The following is a 12500-nucleotide window of genomic DNA, read 5'->3' on the forward strand; positions in this document are numbered from 1 at the left end:
GCCTGACCTCACAATCAGACAGCAGACTCGCGGGAAAGGGAAGCAGTACATGCAAAGCTTCTGTACTAGCTGAACACCAGACAGGTTAGCTAGCTGCATGACGTCATGCTAATCATTTATTTAGCTTTTTAAAACAACGGGGACGGATCCAGCACGGACAGTTAGGGAGTGAGGGATGAGGAGGTAAGGAAACATGAGAACACCAGGGTAGGGAGTGAGGGATGAGGAGGTAAGGAAACATGAGAACACCAGGGTAGGGAGTGAGGGATGAGGAGGTAAGGAAACATGAGAACACCAGGGTAGGGAGTGAGGGATGAGGAGGTAAGGAAACATGAGAACACCAGGGTAGGGAGTGAGGGATGAGGAGGTAAGGAAACATGAGAACACCAGGGTAGGGAGTGAGGGATGAGGAGGTAAGGAAACATGAGAACACCAGGGTAGGGAGTGAGGGATGAGGAGGTAAGGAAACATGAGAACACCAGGGTAGGGAGTGAGGGATGAGGAGGTAAGGAAACATGAGAACACCAGGGTAGGGAGTGAGGGATGAGGAGGTAAGGAAACATGAGAACACCAGGACACACATGAGAACTCTGTCAAGCTACATATTATGCAAAGTGAACATCTTTTCTTCTACATAGTTGTCCTCAGTCTCATCTGCTTAACTTGGTCATGGAGGCATCAACATGTAATAGAGATGTTAAATTAACAGTGAAAACTCATCATAGCTTAATTTAACATCAGTGTTCATAATTACACTTCATGTTTACGTCTCCTGATCTTTACCTCCTATAACAAGGTCCATAGGGGCATCTCCATAAATGAACATGTTGTATTATATTATATAAGTGTTATTTACTGATTGTTTTCGTGTTGGAATACATGTTAAATATTTAACTGCCAAGTAATAATGCGTGTTTGATACTTACATTTCTTTGCATTAAATCATACTGGGATGTTTGCTGAAATTGATAAGATGGCCCTACCTAGAACATGTTCCACCAGCCGCCACTGATAGAAACACAGTATAGTGCAAACAAGAACCATGGTAAAAAACAAAACAAGATCAAAACAAGTATTATAAATTAGTAATAAAACAGTAAAGAATATTAAATAACTAAAAAAAATAACTAAAATACTATGTATAAAGACAGAATAGTTCTAGTATCGCACAGTGTATCTATATCGCAGTGTATCTATATCGCAGTGTATCTACATCGCAGTGTATCTACATCGCAGTGTATCTACATCGCAGTGTATCTACATCGCAGTGTATTTATATCGCAGTGTATCTACATCGCAGTGTATCTATATCGCAGTGTATCTACATCGCAGTGTATCTACATCGCAGTGTATTTATATCGCAGTGTATCTACATCGCAGTGTATCTATATCGCAGTGTATCTACATCGCAGTGTATTTATATCGCACTGTATCTACATCGCAGTGTATCTACATCGCAGTGTATCTATATCGCAGTGTATTTATATAGCAGTGTATTTATATAGCAGTGTATCTATATCGCAGTGTATCTACATCGCAGTGTATCTACATCGCAGTGTATTTATATCGCAGTGTATCTATATCGCAGTGTATCTACATCGCAGTGTATTTACAGCGCAGTGTATCTATATCGCAGTGTATCTATATAGCAGTGTATCTATATAGCAGTGTATCTATATAGCAGTGTATTTATATCGCAGTGTATTTATATCGCAGTGTATCTATATCGCAGTGTATCTATATAGCAGTGTATCTATATCGCAGTGTATCTATATAGCAGTGTATCTATATAGCAGTGTATTTATATTGCAGTGTATCTATATAGCAGTGTATTTATATCGCAGTGTATTTATATAGCAGTGTATTTATATAGCAGTGTATCTATATCGCAGTGTATCTACATCGCAGTGTATTTATATCGCAGTGTATCTATATCGCAGTGTATCTATATCGCAGTGTATCTATATCGCAGTGTATCTATATCGCAGTGTATCTACATCGCAGTGTATTTATATCGCAGTGTATTTATATCGCAGTGTATCTATATCGCAGTGTATCTATATAGCAGTGTATTTATATAGCAGTGTATCTACATCGCAGTGTATTTACAGCACAGTGTATCTATATAGCAGTGTATCTATATTGCAGTGTATCTATATCGCAGTGTATCTATATCGCAGTGTATCTACATCGCAGTGTATTTACAGCGCAGTGTATCTATATCGCAGTGTATCTATATCGCAGTGTATCTACATCGCAGTGTATTTACAGCGCAGTGTATCTATATAGCAGTGTATCTATATAGCAGTGCATCTATATCGCAGTGTATCTATATCGCAGGGTATCGATATCGCAGGGTATTTATATCGCAGAGTATTTATATCGCACAGAGTATTTATATCGCATAGAGTATTTATATCGCATAGAGTATTTATATCGCAGAGTATCTATATCGCACAGAGTATCTATATCGCACAGAGTATCTATATCGCACAGAGTATTTATATCGCAGAGTATCTATATCGCAGTGTATTTATATCGCACTGTATTTATATCGCACGTACTGTTAGTGTTGTTATACCTCCACCGTTATCAGCCCACTGTACGCCTCATCCGGTGTGAAGCCGCGCGTCACCTGGAAACAGGACTGTTGACGGTTGTGCTCATGCACGCACGGGTCGGGCGCATCCCCGACAGCCGCCCCGACCGCTCCGCCGGATGCCCCCGCGAACGCCACCAACGGCCAGCTTCCATTCAGCTCGGTGCCGAAGAGACGGAGCTCGAACGTGGCTCCCTCTGGCGCCGAGATGATCCGATCCTTCATACACACCAGACCGGTCGGAGCTTCCAGTCGCAGCCCCAGGACCGGCGGGGCTTCCCGGCCGCAGTCGCCGTACCTGATCCCGCAGAACAACAATATCATCAACAGCAACCGTAGACCTGCCAAGCTGGCCACCATATTGGAATTGGTCGGCCTGGCTCTGCGCGCGGATCATGTGACTCCACAGCGGCCCCGCCCACTGAGGGGGGCTGCGCCAGCCAAACGAACGCGGCAACTGAGCTGCTGTGACGGCCATTTTGGGTCGTACAAATTAGAACGTAAAACACAAAATGATGGGGATTAAATAAAATAAAATACAGCTGTGAATGTAAAGAAATGTAGTGAATGTATGACCAATGAGAAGTAATAAAAAGGATACATATATATTTAAATAAAGGTATATATATATATATATGTATATATATATACACACAATATATCTAAAAGTGAAATGAACACGGCAACTGAGCTGCCATGGCGGCCATTTTGGTTCTATTCGTTTTGAGGCAGAGCTCTGAGATTTCTCTTCATGTTGGGGCTTGATTCTGAATGTTGTTTTTTTTACTGCGCCGCCTCTTCTCTAAACCAGCGAATTACAGTCAGTGTTCGTTAATGGCCAATACAAAATGAGGAAACAAGAGGAGCGAATGCCCTTCTTTGTTAGATTTCATATAAACAAGTCATTCATCACTCTGGGCCTCTGGTAGACTCAATACACATTCATTGAATCAATGCTAATTTAATCACACTCTACATTTACATACAAGGATTGGTTCTGACTTGTTTCTTTACTTAAAACAAGTACTTATCTGCATCACGTTTGAAGTTATTTATTGTTTTATGAACTACATTTACAAGGAAACAGTCGTACAAATTAGAATCTAAGACAAAATGTTGCAGAAGTTAAAATATAGGGATTAAATAAAATACATTAGTGTGTTAAGTGAATAAACTGAATGTAAAGAAATGTAGTGAATGTATGAAATAAAAAGGCTATATATATATATATCTAAATAAAGGTATGTATGTGAAAGTATATGAAGGTAAAGTGACACTATAAAGAAATAAAGGCAGATGAAATTGAATAAAATTCACCATTAGTCAATCCTGTGTAAAATAAGTTTAACTAAAACGAATAAAAAGCTTCAACAATTCATAAGTCAAGGCTTTTTTCTATATTAAAGTTCCTGTTTATGTTTCTATCTGTATATCAGGTCAGCCAGGAAACAATAATGGAAACATAAAGAGGGACTGTTGTATTAAAAACAGTTACTTTGGAATACACCCACTTATAAAGCCTGGCAGCTACGCTAGTTCATGAGCTAGCATGATAACGGCTAACAAGCTAGCAAGTGTTTAACATATTCAAACATATTAATTCCTTATTTTTTATTTTCTGTGCTGCTTTACTATTCTGTCATTTTGTTCTTCGTGTTGTAGATTGTTCCATTGAATGAAGAGTTGTTGGCCCCGGGATAAAATGCTACGCTAGTCGATTAGCTACTTTGGCTAGCAAGATCACGGCTAACCCGGTAGCTAGCGTTGAACATGTTTTTTAACATGTTTTTTTCTTTTCTGTGCTACATGCTATCCTGGCATTTTGTTGTAGATTATTCTAGTTATTAGCCTGGTAATAAAATGCTCTAGTTTTACTAATTCCATCAGGTTGATAGGTCGCTAACAGGACAATAAGTTCAGTATACTTAAGAGATGTAATACCAACAACTCCTGAACTGTTAAATGTATGTCTCTTGGGTTGTACTCTGACAGAGAAGGCTAAATGGGAGAACACAGCTAAGAAGCTATGATCACTTCCTTCATTTTGGACTCTCAAATGTCAGAGATCACATGGCAGTTTGCTAGCGAACTATTTTGAGTGAATCCACTTTTTGTGGACTCCTTCAATGTGCTTGTGAGTATTGTTTCAAGTGAATGTATCCTTTAAAGTGAGCAGTCCTTCAACACAATCTGTGCAGTCAGTGTATGAGAAGAAGTGCAGGATTGGTAATGACACGAATATAATAACCGGCTTCCTTTTGATAACAGAAGTTGAGGATCCTCCCACATGTCCTGTAAACATCTCTCACATCAGCGTGAAATGAACAAATCCTGCAGGCAAAAAAGAAAACCCAGCAATCCAAAGAAACCTTGAATCAAACAAGAGACAGACTTTCTGTAGAGAAATATATCTCAGGTTTATTAACCTCATAGATTTTCTTTGAATGCCTTACAGTGGGCAACTTATAAAACAGTATGTACACATTGCTTTTAAGTTCCACTGTCCATGTTTGGAAGCGCTCCTCCATCTTTGCTCAGTCATTGCATTAAATAAAAACCTCACACCCAAGTCAAACATACAGCATTGTCTGACTATTAAAACATGCCAAACAGGTATCTGCTTCACGTACTCTGGGGAAATGAAAAGGGAAGAGAACTTTACCTCCGTATAACAGTTATAAATAGTTAAATATTTGTGAATTTCAGAGGTTTGAATTATCTCATGTCTGCACTGCAACTCTTAAAAAACACGGCCCGATCTCTCTGCATGCAAATAATAACATTCACAAAAACATGTGGGGCCCTTCATTCTGCTGTTTCTGCATCGCTCCACATGCATGAAACCCGAAAGGACTCAAAACAATCCACGTGTGAATGATACATCGTGTGGAAAAAACCGACTGGGCCGAGAAGCCTGCGCCAGAAACGCGTTAACCTTCGTACAGGTCTAATCATCACACCGCTGCAGGGCTACAAACAACACCACGGGAGTTGCTGATAAGCCGCTCGAGTCCCATGACAGAGAAAAAGAGAACGGTCTGAACATTAAAAACGGCTTAGCAGATTCAGACCAGCAGTCAAAGCTGCAGGAATTTCAATATTATCAAACAGCGGGAGAGGAGTCGAGATAAGAGGCAGGGAGAAAAAGGGATGAGGACAAGTGAAAAGGAAGCGTGGGAGGAGAGGAGACACAGAGGGAGCTACAGGAGGCTGAAAGAAAAGAAAGCTTTGGTTATCACGTCTAACGACAAGAAAGATATATGAGTAAATTATTGTTTGAGGTCAACTCTGTGCAACGTTTATTGCTATTTAATGCCTAACAAAACAATGGAAGTAAATGAAATAACATCTCTCATTATAAATAGAGCTATTTTCAACATCTTTTTCAGTTATTTTTTCAATTTCCATCTCTTCATGTACAGTAGTATTTACAGTAACATCACACACACAGCAGTCAGGGAGCTGAACACAGTGTTTCTGGGTAAATTAACCCAATTAAAGCTGTGTTTCACAGCTGGAAGCCCGTTTCACAGAACCACACCCTCGGGTGCCTATAACCCCCCCCCCCCTCAAAAAGAACAATAAATACAACGTTTACAATAAATACAACATTAATAAGTAGAACAATTGTTTGCACATTTCCCAGTGCACAAACTGGTAGTCACACAGCCAACCAGTGGCTTCACTGGAAACCAGTATGAGATATTGCTACATGAGACCTATGAACCAGCAGGCAGGTCTAACTTCTCTTAAGGCTATGTCGACTCTATTTATATTTATTGAGCAGGTTTCTCCTCTAAGGTCAGTGAACTGGAAGCTCCTGCTGAATTATAACTACGGTTTTCACAGAGTGCCGATCTTCTATGTTGCCGGATTGACCTGGTAAACCGGGGTAGACCACCGTAGACCACCGGGGTAAAACTGAGCACAACAACTGAAATAACAAAAGGTCTGGAAACTAGATGTTGAAATCTTTAAGACCTCAAGGTGAGAAACAGCCCAGTCGCCAGTAAAGATGTTGCCATTGTCCGTTTCTGCAAACCGCGAATACGTTATTACCATTATTGAAAGTTCCGTTGTATGAAAATGATTATAAGAAACAAACCCGGGACTTTCACCCAGGAGACCGATGTTAATGTCGCGTGTGAAACCAAAAGTTTACTTTCACTGAACGTTGCTCTACGCAACGTTGCTTATTACATAACATTATGTGAGATATTCTGCGGTGTTGTATATTTGCTGTAGTACTGTTACAGTTATTTCATTAAGTTGGTAAATTGTTGTTTAAACACAAAACATTTTTCAGACCGTCGTGTCCAGAGACAACCACGTTATGGGTATTACTGGTTGTAATTGGTTGTACGAGCACAATTATTTATATTTAGTTTTTTTGGGGAAGAAAAGATTATTGGATTTTGATATAAAAAATACAAATAAATACATTGCATATATTGTTAAACAGGGGAACAATACGCCCGGGGATGTGATCTAAAACACAACTCACAACAGCATTGTGTGTTTTTTACCAGCGGGGCTGATGTGAAACGTATTTTTGTTCAGAAACATGGACATTCATCATATTCTGTGGTTTGAAAAAACGTTCAATGGCGACATATTCTTTCTGGGTTTAAAACATAAACCTCCTTTGTACCTTTAAATGACCTCAAATGCTTTGGAATATTCATGTTTTCATACCTCAGCTACGTGACTCACATGTTTAAAGTGTTCAAACCAGTGCTAGCTTATACAACAGTCATTTAAATAAATCACTATCAACAAAATAATTTATCTTCACAGTCACTTAAAATTGTTTCAGTGTCACTGCATGTGTGGGGAAAATCAATAAATATGTAGATTACAAGCTCCAACCCTCCTCTGCTCTGAACACGGGTCGAACAGCTTCATCTACTTCACATTGGTTTTGAGTGCCATTCAGACACACACACACACACACACACACACACACACACACACACACACACACACACACACACACACACACACACACACACACACACACACACACACACACACACACACACACACACACACACACACACACACACACACACGTCCAGTTACAGGAAGCCAACGTGAGGTATTTTTTAACACCACTGGTGTGAAGACATGCAGTGGAATGTTTGTTGTCCATTAAATCTCATCGTTGTGCTGCGAGTGTTTCCAGTATTCACGAGTCAATCCTTAACCTCGGGCTTAACTGCGAGCTCAAAGGTGAACAAACACACGTGTGAAACACAAGTTAAAGAAACGCTTTCTTGCTGAGAGCTGAGATGAATTCCACTCTCACATCAGTCACAAGTTTGAACTCTGGAGAGAGCCATGCTAGCTGTTTCCAGTCTAAGCTAAGCTAAGCTAACAATGTCCTGGCTGTAGCTTAATGTTTAGGCTATTAATCTTTAAATAAATATCTGCTCAGTCAATGATGAAAGGGTGTCGCTGGCAAATCACAAGCGCCAACACAACGTCTTTGAGGTTGTAACTTTAACGGACAGATAGAAGTGTGGAATACATTCCTTTCTTAAGTTTTAGTCACAGTATTTTATCTACAACGGCTTATTACCATTTAATACATAAATAAATCAGGGAGCCGGGGAAAAGGGTTGATATTTAGAGAAAAAAACGTTACATTTAAAAAATCACAAATTTGCATGAAAAGTCTTGGATATTCCAAACTTTTTTGAGGTAAATTTAAAAGAAAAGTATGAAAAAAACACCTGAAATTCAGGAAATCTGATGAACTGCATAAAACACGAGGTGGATCGATGTGGTTCCTGTCACAAGAAAACTACTCGTTATGTGACCTTCATGTCAAAGTGAACCCACGTCTGTGTGTTGAAACATACAATAAATAAATAAATAGACAGACGGCCCAGAGTCTTTGACATCATCAGTCCGTGAACACAGTGTTTAAACTACAGATGCAGCTTCAGGACGCAGCTGGTGTCCACAGTGAGTCTGAAGTCTGCAGCTTCAAGAACCAACAAAGGCAAAACATAAATAAACCTTTAAAATATAAAACAACTAATTCAACATCTCTCTCTATATATCATTTAATATAACAGAAAATAAATACTCTAGCATCACTCTGAGAAGTAAAATCATTTGAAACAGATATTGTCTTATTGGTGAAGAGGTCCTGAAGACACCGTCACGTCACCAGCATCAACTTAAAGGAGCCACGTGTTTCGTACTCGCGTGTTTCGTACTCGTGTGTGTTTAGTTCACGTGTTTCGTACTCAAATGTTTCGTACTCGTGTGTGTTTAGTTCACGTGTTTCGTACTCAAATGTTTCGTACTCGTGTGTGTTTAGTTCACGTGTTTCGTACTCGCGTGTGTTTAGTTCACGTGTTTCGTACTCGCGTGTTTCGTACTCGGGTGTGTTTATTTCACGTGTTTCGTACTCGCGTGTTTCGTACTCGCGTGTTTCGTACTCGCGTGTGTTTATTTCACGTGTTTCGTACTCACGTGTTTCGTACTCGTGTGTGTTTAGTTCACGTGTTTCGTACTCGCGTGTGTTTAGTTCACGTGTTTCGTACTCATGTGTGTTTAGTTCACGTGTTTCGTACTCGCGTGTTTCGTACTCGCGTGTGTTTAGTTCACGTGTTTCGTACTCGCGTGTTTCGTACTCGTGTGTGTTTAGTTCACGTGTTTCGTACTCGCGTGTTTCGTATTCGCGTGTGTTTAGTTCACGTGTTTCGTACTCACGTGTTTCGTACTCGCGTGTGTTTCGTACTCGCGTGTGTTTAGTTCACGTGTTTCGTACTCGCGTGTGTTTAGTTCACGTGTTTCGTACTCGCGTGTGTTTCGTACTCGCGTGTGTTTAGTTCACGTGTTTCGTATTCGTGTGTGTTTCGTACTCGCGTGTGTTTAGTTCACGTGTTTCGTACTCGCGTGTGTTTAGTTCACGTGTTTCGTACTCGCGTGTGTTTAGTTCACATGTTTCGTACTCGCGTGTGTTTCGTACTCGCGTGTGTTTAGTTCACGTGTTTCGTATTCGCGTGTGTTTCGTACTCGCGTGTGTTTAGTTCACGTGTTTCGTACTCGCGTGTGTTTAGTTCACGTGTTTCGTACTCGCGTGTGTTTCGTACTCGCGTGTGTTTAGTTCACGTGTAACTCAGATTATTGAGGATTATGAATTTATTTCTACTTGTCAGGACGCCATCGGTTTCAACTCATTTCTGTTTGTGTGTAAAACACAATTAGCACTTTAATTATAGTTTGTTAATAAATGAGTAAATGTAGAAAGATATGACTAATCCGTTGTGCATTAATAACCTAAGATAATAGTAAAAAGAGGTTCTATTCCCATATTCTGTCTCAAAATGGAACAAGAAGTCATTAAAAAGATATTTGTTAAAATGTGTAGATTTTGTTATTAAATGTATTAAATGTGCACATTATATTAAATCGCACGGTTTATTTGTGTCCCACTTAAAGATGAACACTTTACATTTTGTGTTTACTTATATTTAAATATAATTAATTATAATTAATTTGAAATAACTGGGTGCGATCTGATTGGCCAGCTGTTACGTTTCCAGCCAATCAGAGAGCAAGCTGTTATTCATTTAATGTTCGGAGTTAAACTACAGAGAGAGACAGAAAGTGATATTCAGGCTTCATAGAAAGCTGCAGGAGTTATTAAATAAAGTCTTTGTGGAGTATGTAACTGTAATATTCTAACTTTGACATAAATGAACAGACGAGACGTTTCAAGAGTCTCGATGAGTTTCGAGCTCAACAGAAACCGATGGACGCCTTGAAGCCGGTCAAATAAATCCAAGAATCTAGAAAACTGCCTCAATAAAAGTCCCCTTGCCTCCAAAGAACACTGAGACAAACGGCCGCTCCGTCAATTAAATCGTACCTTTTGAAAATAAACTTTATAGTTTTTGGAAGTTTCACTCTTTGGAAAAGTAAATAAATAAATAAGAAGATCTTCTCCAGCACTGATCTGGACGCAGCGCGTGGTGGAAACGTGAGTTTTCTGACTTCGAGGTTCAGTTCACATAAATCACAGAAAAACAAACAAACTGACAAATAGTTTCATGAACGGAGCTTTTGAGATTTCTGCCTCTGAAATGAAAAGCAGCTTAATGTCGTTTTTGTGGCTTTTTGGACGTATTTGTTGGTTTAATTATATTGAAGGACGGCGTCCATGTTTGTTTGGTTTTCAGGCACTTACGCAGCAATAAGAGCGAACTCTGATCCACGCAGACCCGGAGATCAGACAGGAACAATTTAGACCAGATAAGTACGCAGGTCAAAGCAAACAGCTTGGACATGTTGATGCTGATTTCTTAGAGGAAATGCTTTTTGATTGAGTCTTTCCCGAAACGATGTCCCAGTTATTCTGGATGTAAAGTGGCTCCTATGAAGCCTGGAGGTCTGCAGATGATCCACAGAAGCACGTTGCTGTTCAGCTCATCTTTCACTGAGCGGGAGGCAGAAATCTCTAAAAACCTGAACAAACCTGGTGAACTGATCCTTTACAAACACAAAACCCCGTCTACGTTCCCACTCGTACTCACTTGCGTTCCCTCGGCCATCTTTGTAGTCTATTATGGATGTTTTGTGGATTCTGGGGGGGGGGGGGGGTCATGCAGGACGGGTTAGAAGAGGATCTCTGTTTACCAATTACACATGACGTGCTGATCCTCAGCAAGTTCAGGAGACAACGAGCAAACAGGAAGTAGTGCGAGTGAGTGAGTGAGTGCACGGGTAGTTTAGTTCCCCTCAGGGGCTTGTTTTACGTTATATGGTGCTTTCAGTGTGTGTGTGACCGATGCTGGTGTGGGGGTGTGCCTGGGTGTGGCTGGGCCTGCGGGGGCCCACACAGTTCTGCTGCTCACTGAGCAGAGTGGTGGTCTCTAACGGACCGGGGGAGGGCGGCGACTGCTGGGGCTTCGGGGAGACGGAGGAGGGCGGAGGAGGGTTAAAGGTGCACGCCGTCAGGCTCACGGAGGACGGAGGGAGCTGGGCAAAAGGGGTGTGGTTGGCCGGAGGGGGCGTGGTTTGGGGGAGCGACTGGCTCGGTCTGCAGGTGGAGGTGGGCGGAGCGGCACGGCTGCTCGCCGGCGGCGGCGGCTGAATTTTAGACGGCGGGCGCTTTGCAGGAGGCGTGGCCAGCGGCAGCAGAGATCGGGTCCCCGGTGGCGTCACGGGGGGCAAAGAGACCGACGTGTCCAGGCGAGTGCGACTGCCCTCTGGAGACTGAGGAGTGCTGTCCAGCCGGGACGCCAGGAGACCGTTCTGGTACTGAGGACGGGTGATCTGAAGAGCACAGAACAGACAAGTACAGAACAGATTTTTCATCTTTTTTTAACAGTAAATATCGTATCAAAGATCAAAGCCCAAATCCTCCTTCATGCTTAAATTCACAACATCCAGAATCGATGACTGTAATGCTTTTGCACGAGACAAGTCCAGACATTGTATGAATGCAGCAAGTTTAAAAACAACAGGAGTTGACTCAAAGCACTCTCCAGTCGAGGTGGATGGGTTACTATCTACTATAAGACATAAAACAGGTCCAATAATATATATTAGAATACAATGAAACAATGAGGGAAAAGTTGTACTTTTTACTACGAGGAACTTTCATAAAGTGTTGATTCCGGCGCCCCCTGTGGACGAACGTGGTAGTGTTTCTGAGCGCCAGACTCCCTTTAGAAAACCTCTCATTTTACTGCAGCAGGGTCTGACAGAAGCTCCTCACTGTAACTTTAACAAAATAACAACAAACACTCAGTTGTCTGACCGGTACTCACCTTGACAAACTGCAGGTCCGTGAGAGCTCGGACGCAGAAGTCCGGTACGTACTGGAACGGGGTTCCCGGGATCTGAGTGATGCTCCCGCCGACGGAGACGTTTTCTGGAG

General features: G+C 41.3%; 2 protein-coding genes across 4 annotated transcripts in view; both read right to left on the reverse strand.

Annotated features, from left to right (window-relative positions):
* The window catches only part of LOC306792584 (metal transporter CNNM4-like), a gene marked incomplete at its 5' end in the record, with an annotated part of 36174 nt that overhangs the window by 12815 nt on the left and 10859 nt on the right, over window positions 1-12500 (reverse strand). Inside the window, one exon of one of the 3 annotated variants that reach the window (XM_079289816.1) lies at window positions 2582-2997. The exons of 1 other annotated variant lie outside the window; for it this stretch is intronic. In XM_079289816.1, the coding sequence (XP_079145942.1) occupies window positions 2582-2959 (378 nt within the window). Of the gene's footprint in view, window positions 1-2581; window positions 2998-12500 lie in introns of those variants that run through there. One more of the 3 variants, XM_079289817.1, reaches the window with a different exon arrangement.
* LOC306792758 (uncharacterized protein) overlaps window positions 11375-12500 on the reverse strand; it is a gene marked incomplete at both ends in the record, with an annotated part of 9756 nt that continues 8630 nt past the window's right edge. The window contains 2 exons of the mRNA XM_079290050.1: window positions 11375-11893; window positions 12391-12500. The exon at window positions 12391-12500 is cut by the window's right edge and continues 66 nt beyond it. Coding sequence (XP_079146176.1) covers window positions 11375-11893; window positions 12391-12500 — 629 coding nt within the window. The remainder of the gene's footprint in view (window positions 11894-12390) is intronic.

The sequence above is a fragment of the Melanostigma gelatinosum genome (genome assembly GCF_949748355.1).
Source record: "Melanostigma gelatinosum genome assembly, chromosome: 18".
NCBI classification, from domain to species: domain Eukaryota; kingdom Metazoa; phylum Chordata; class Actinopteri; order Perciformes; family Zoarcidae; genus Melanostigma; species Melanostigma gelatinosum.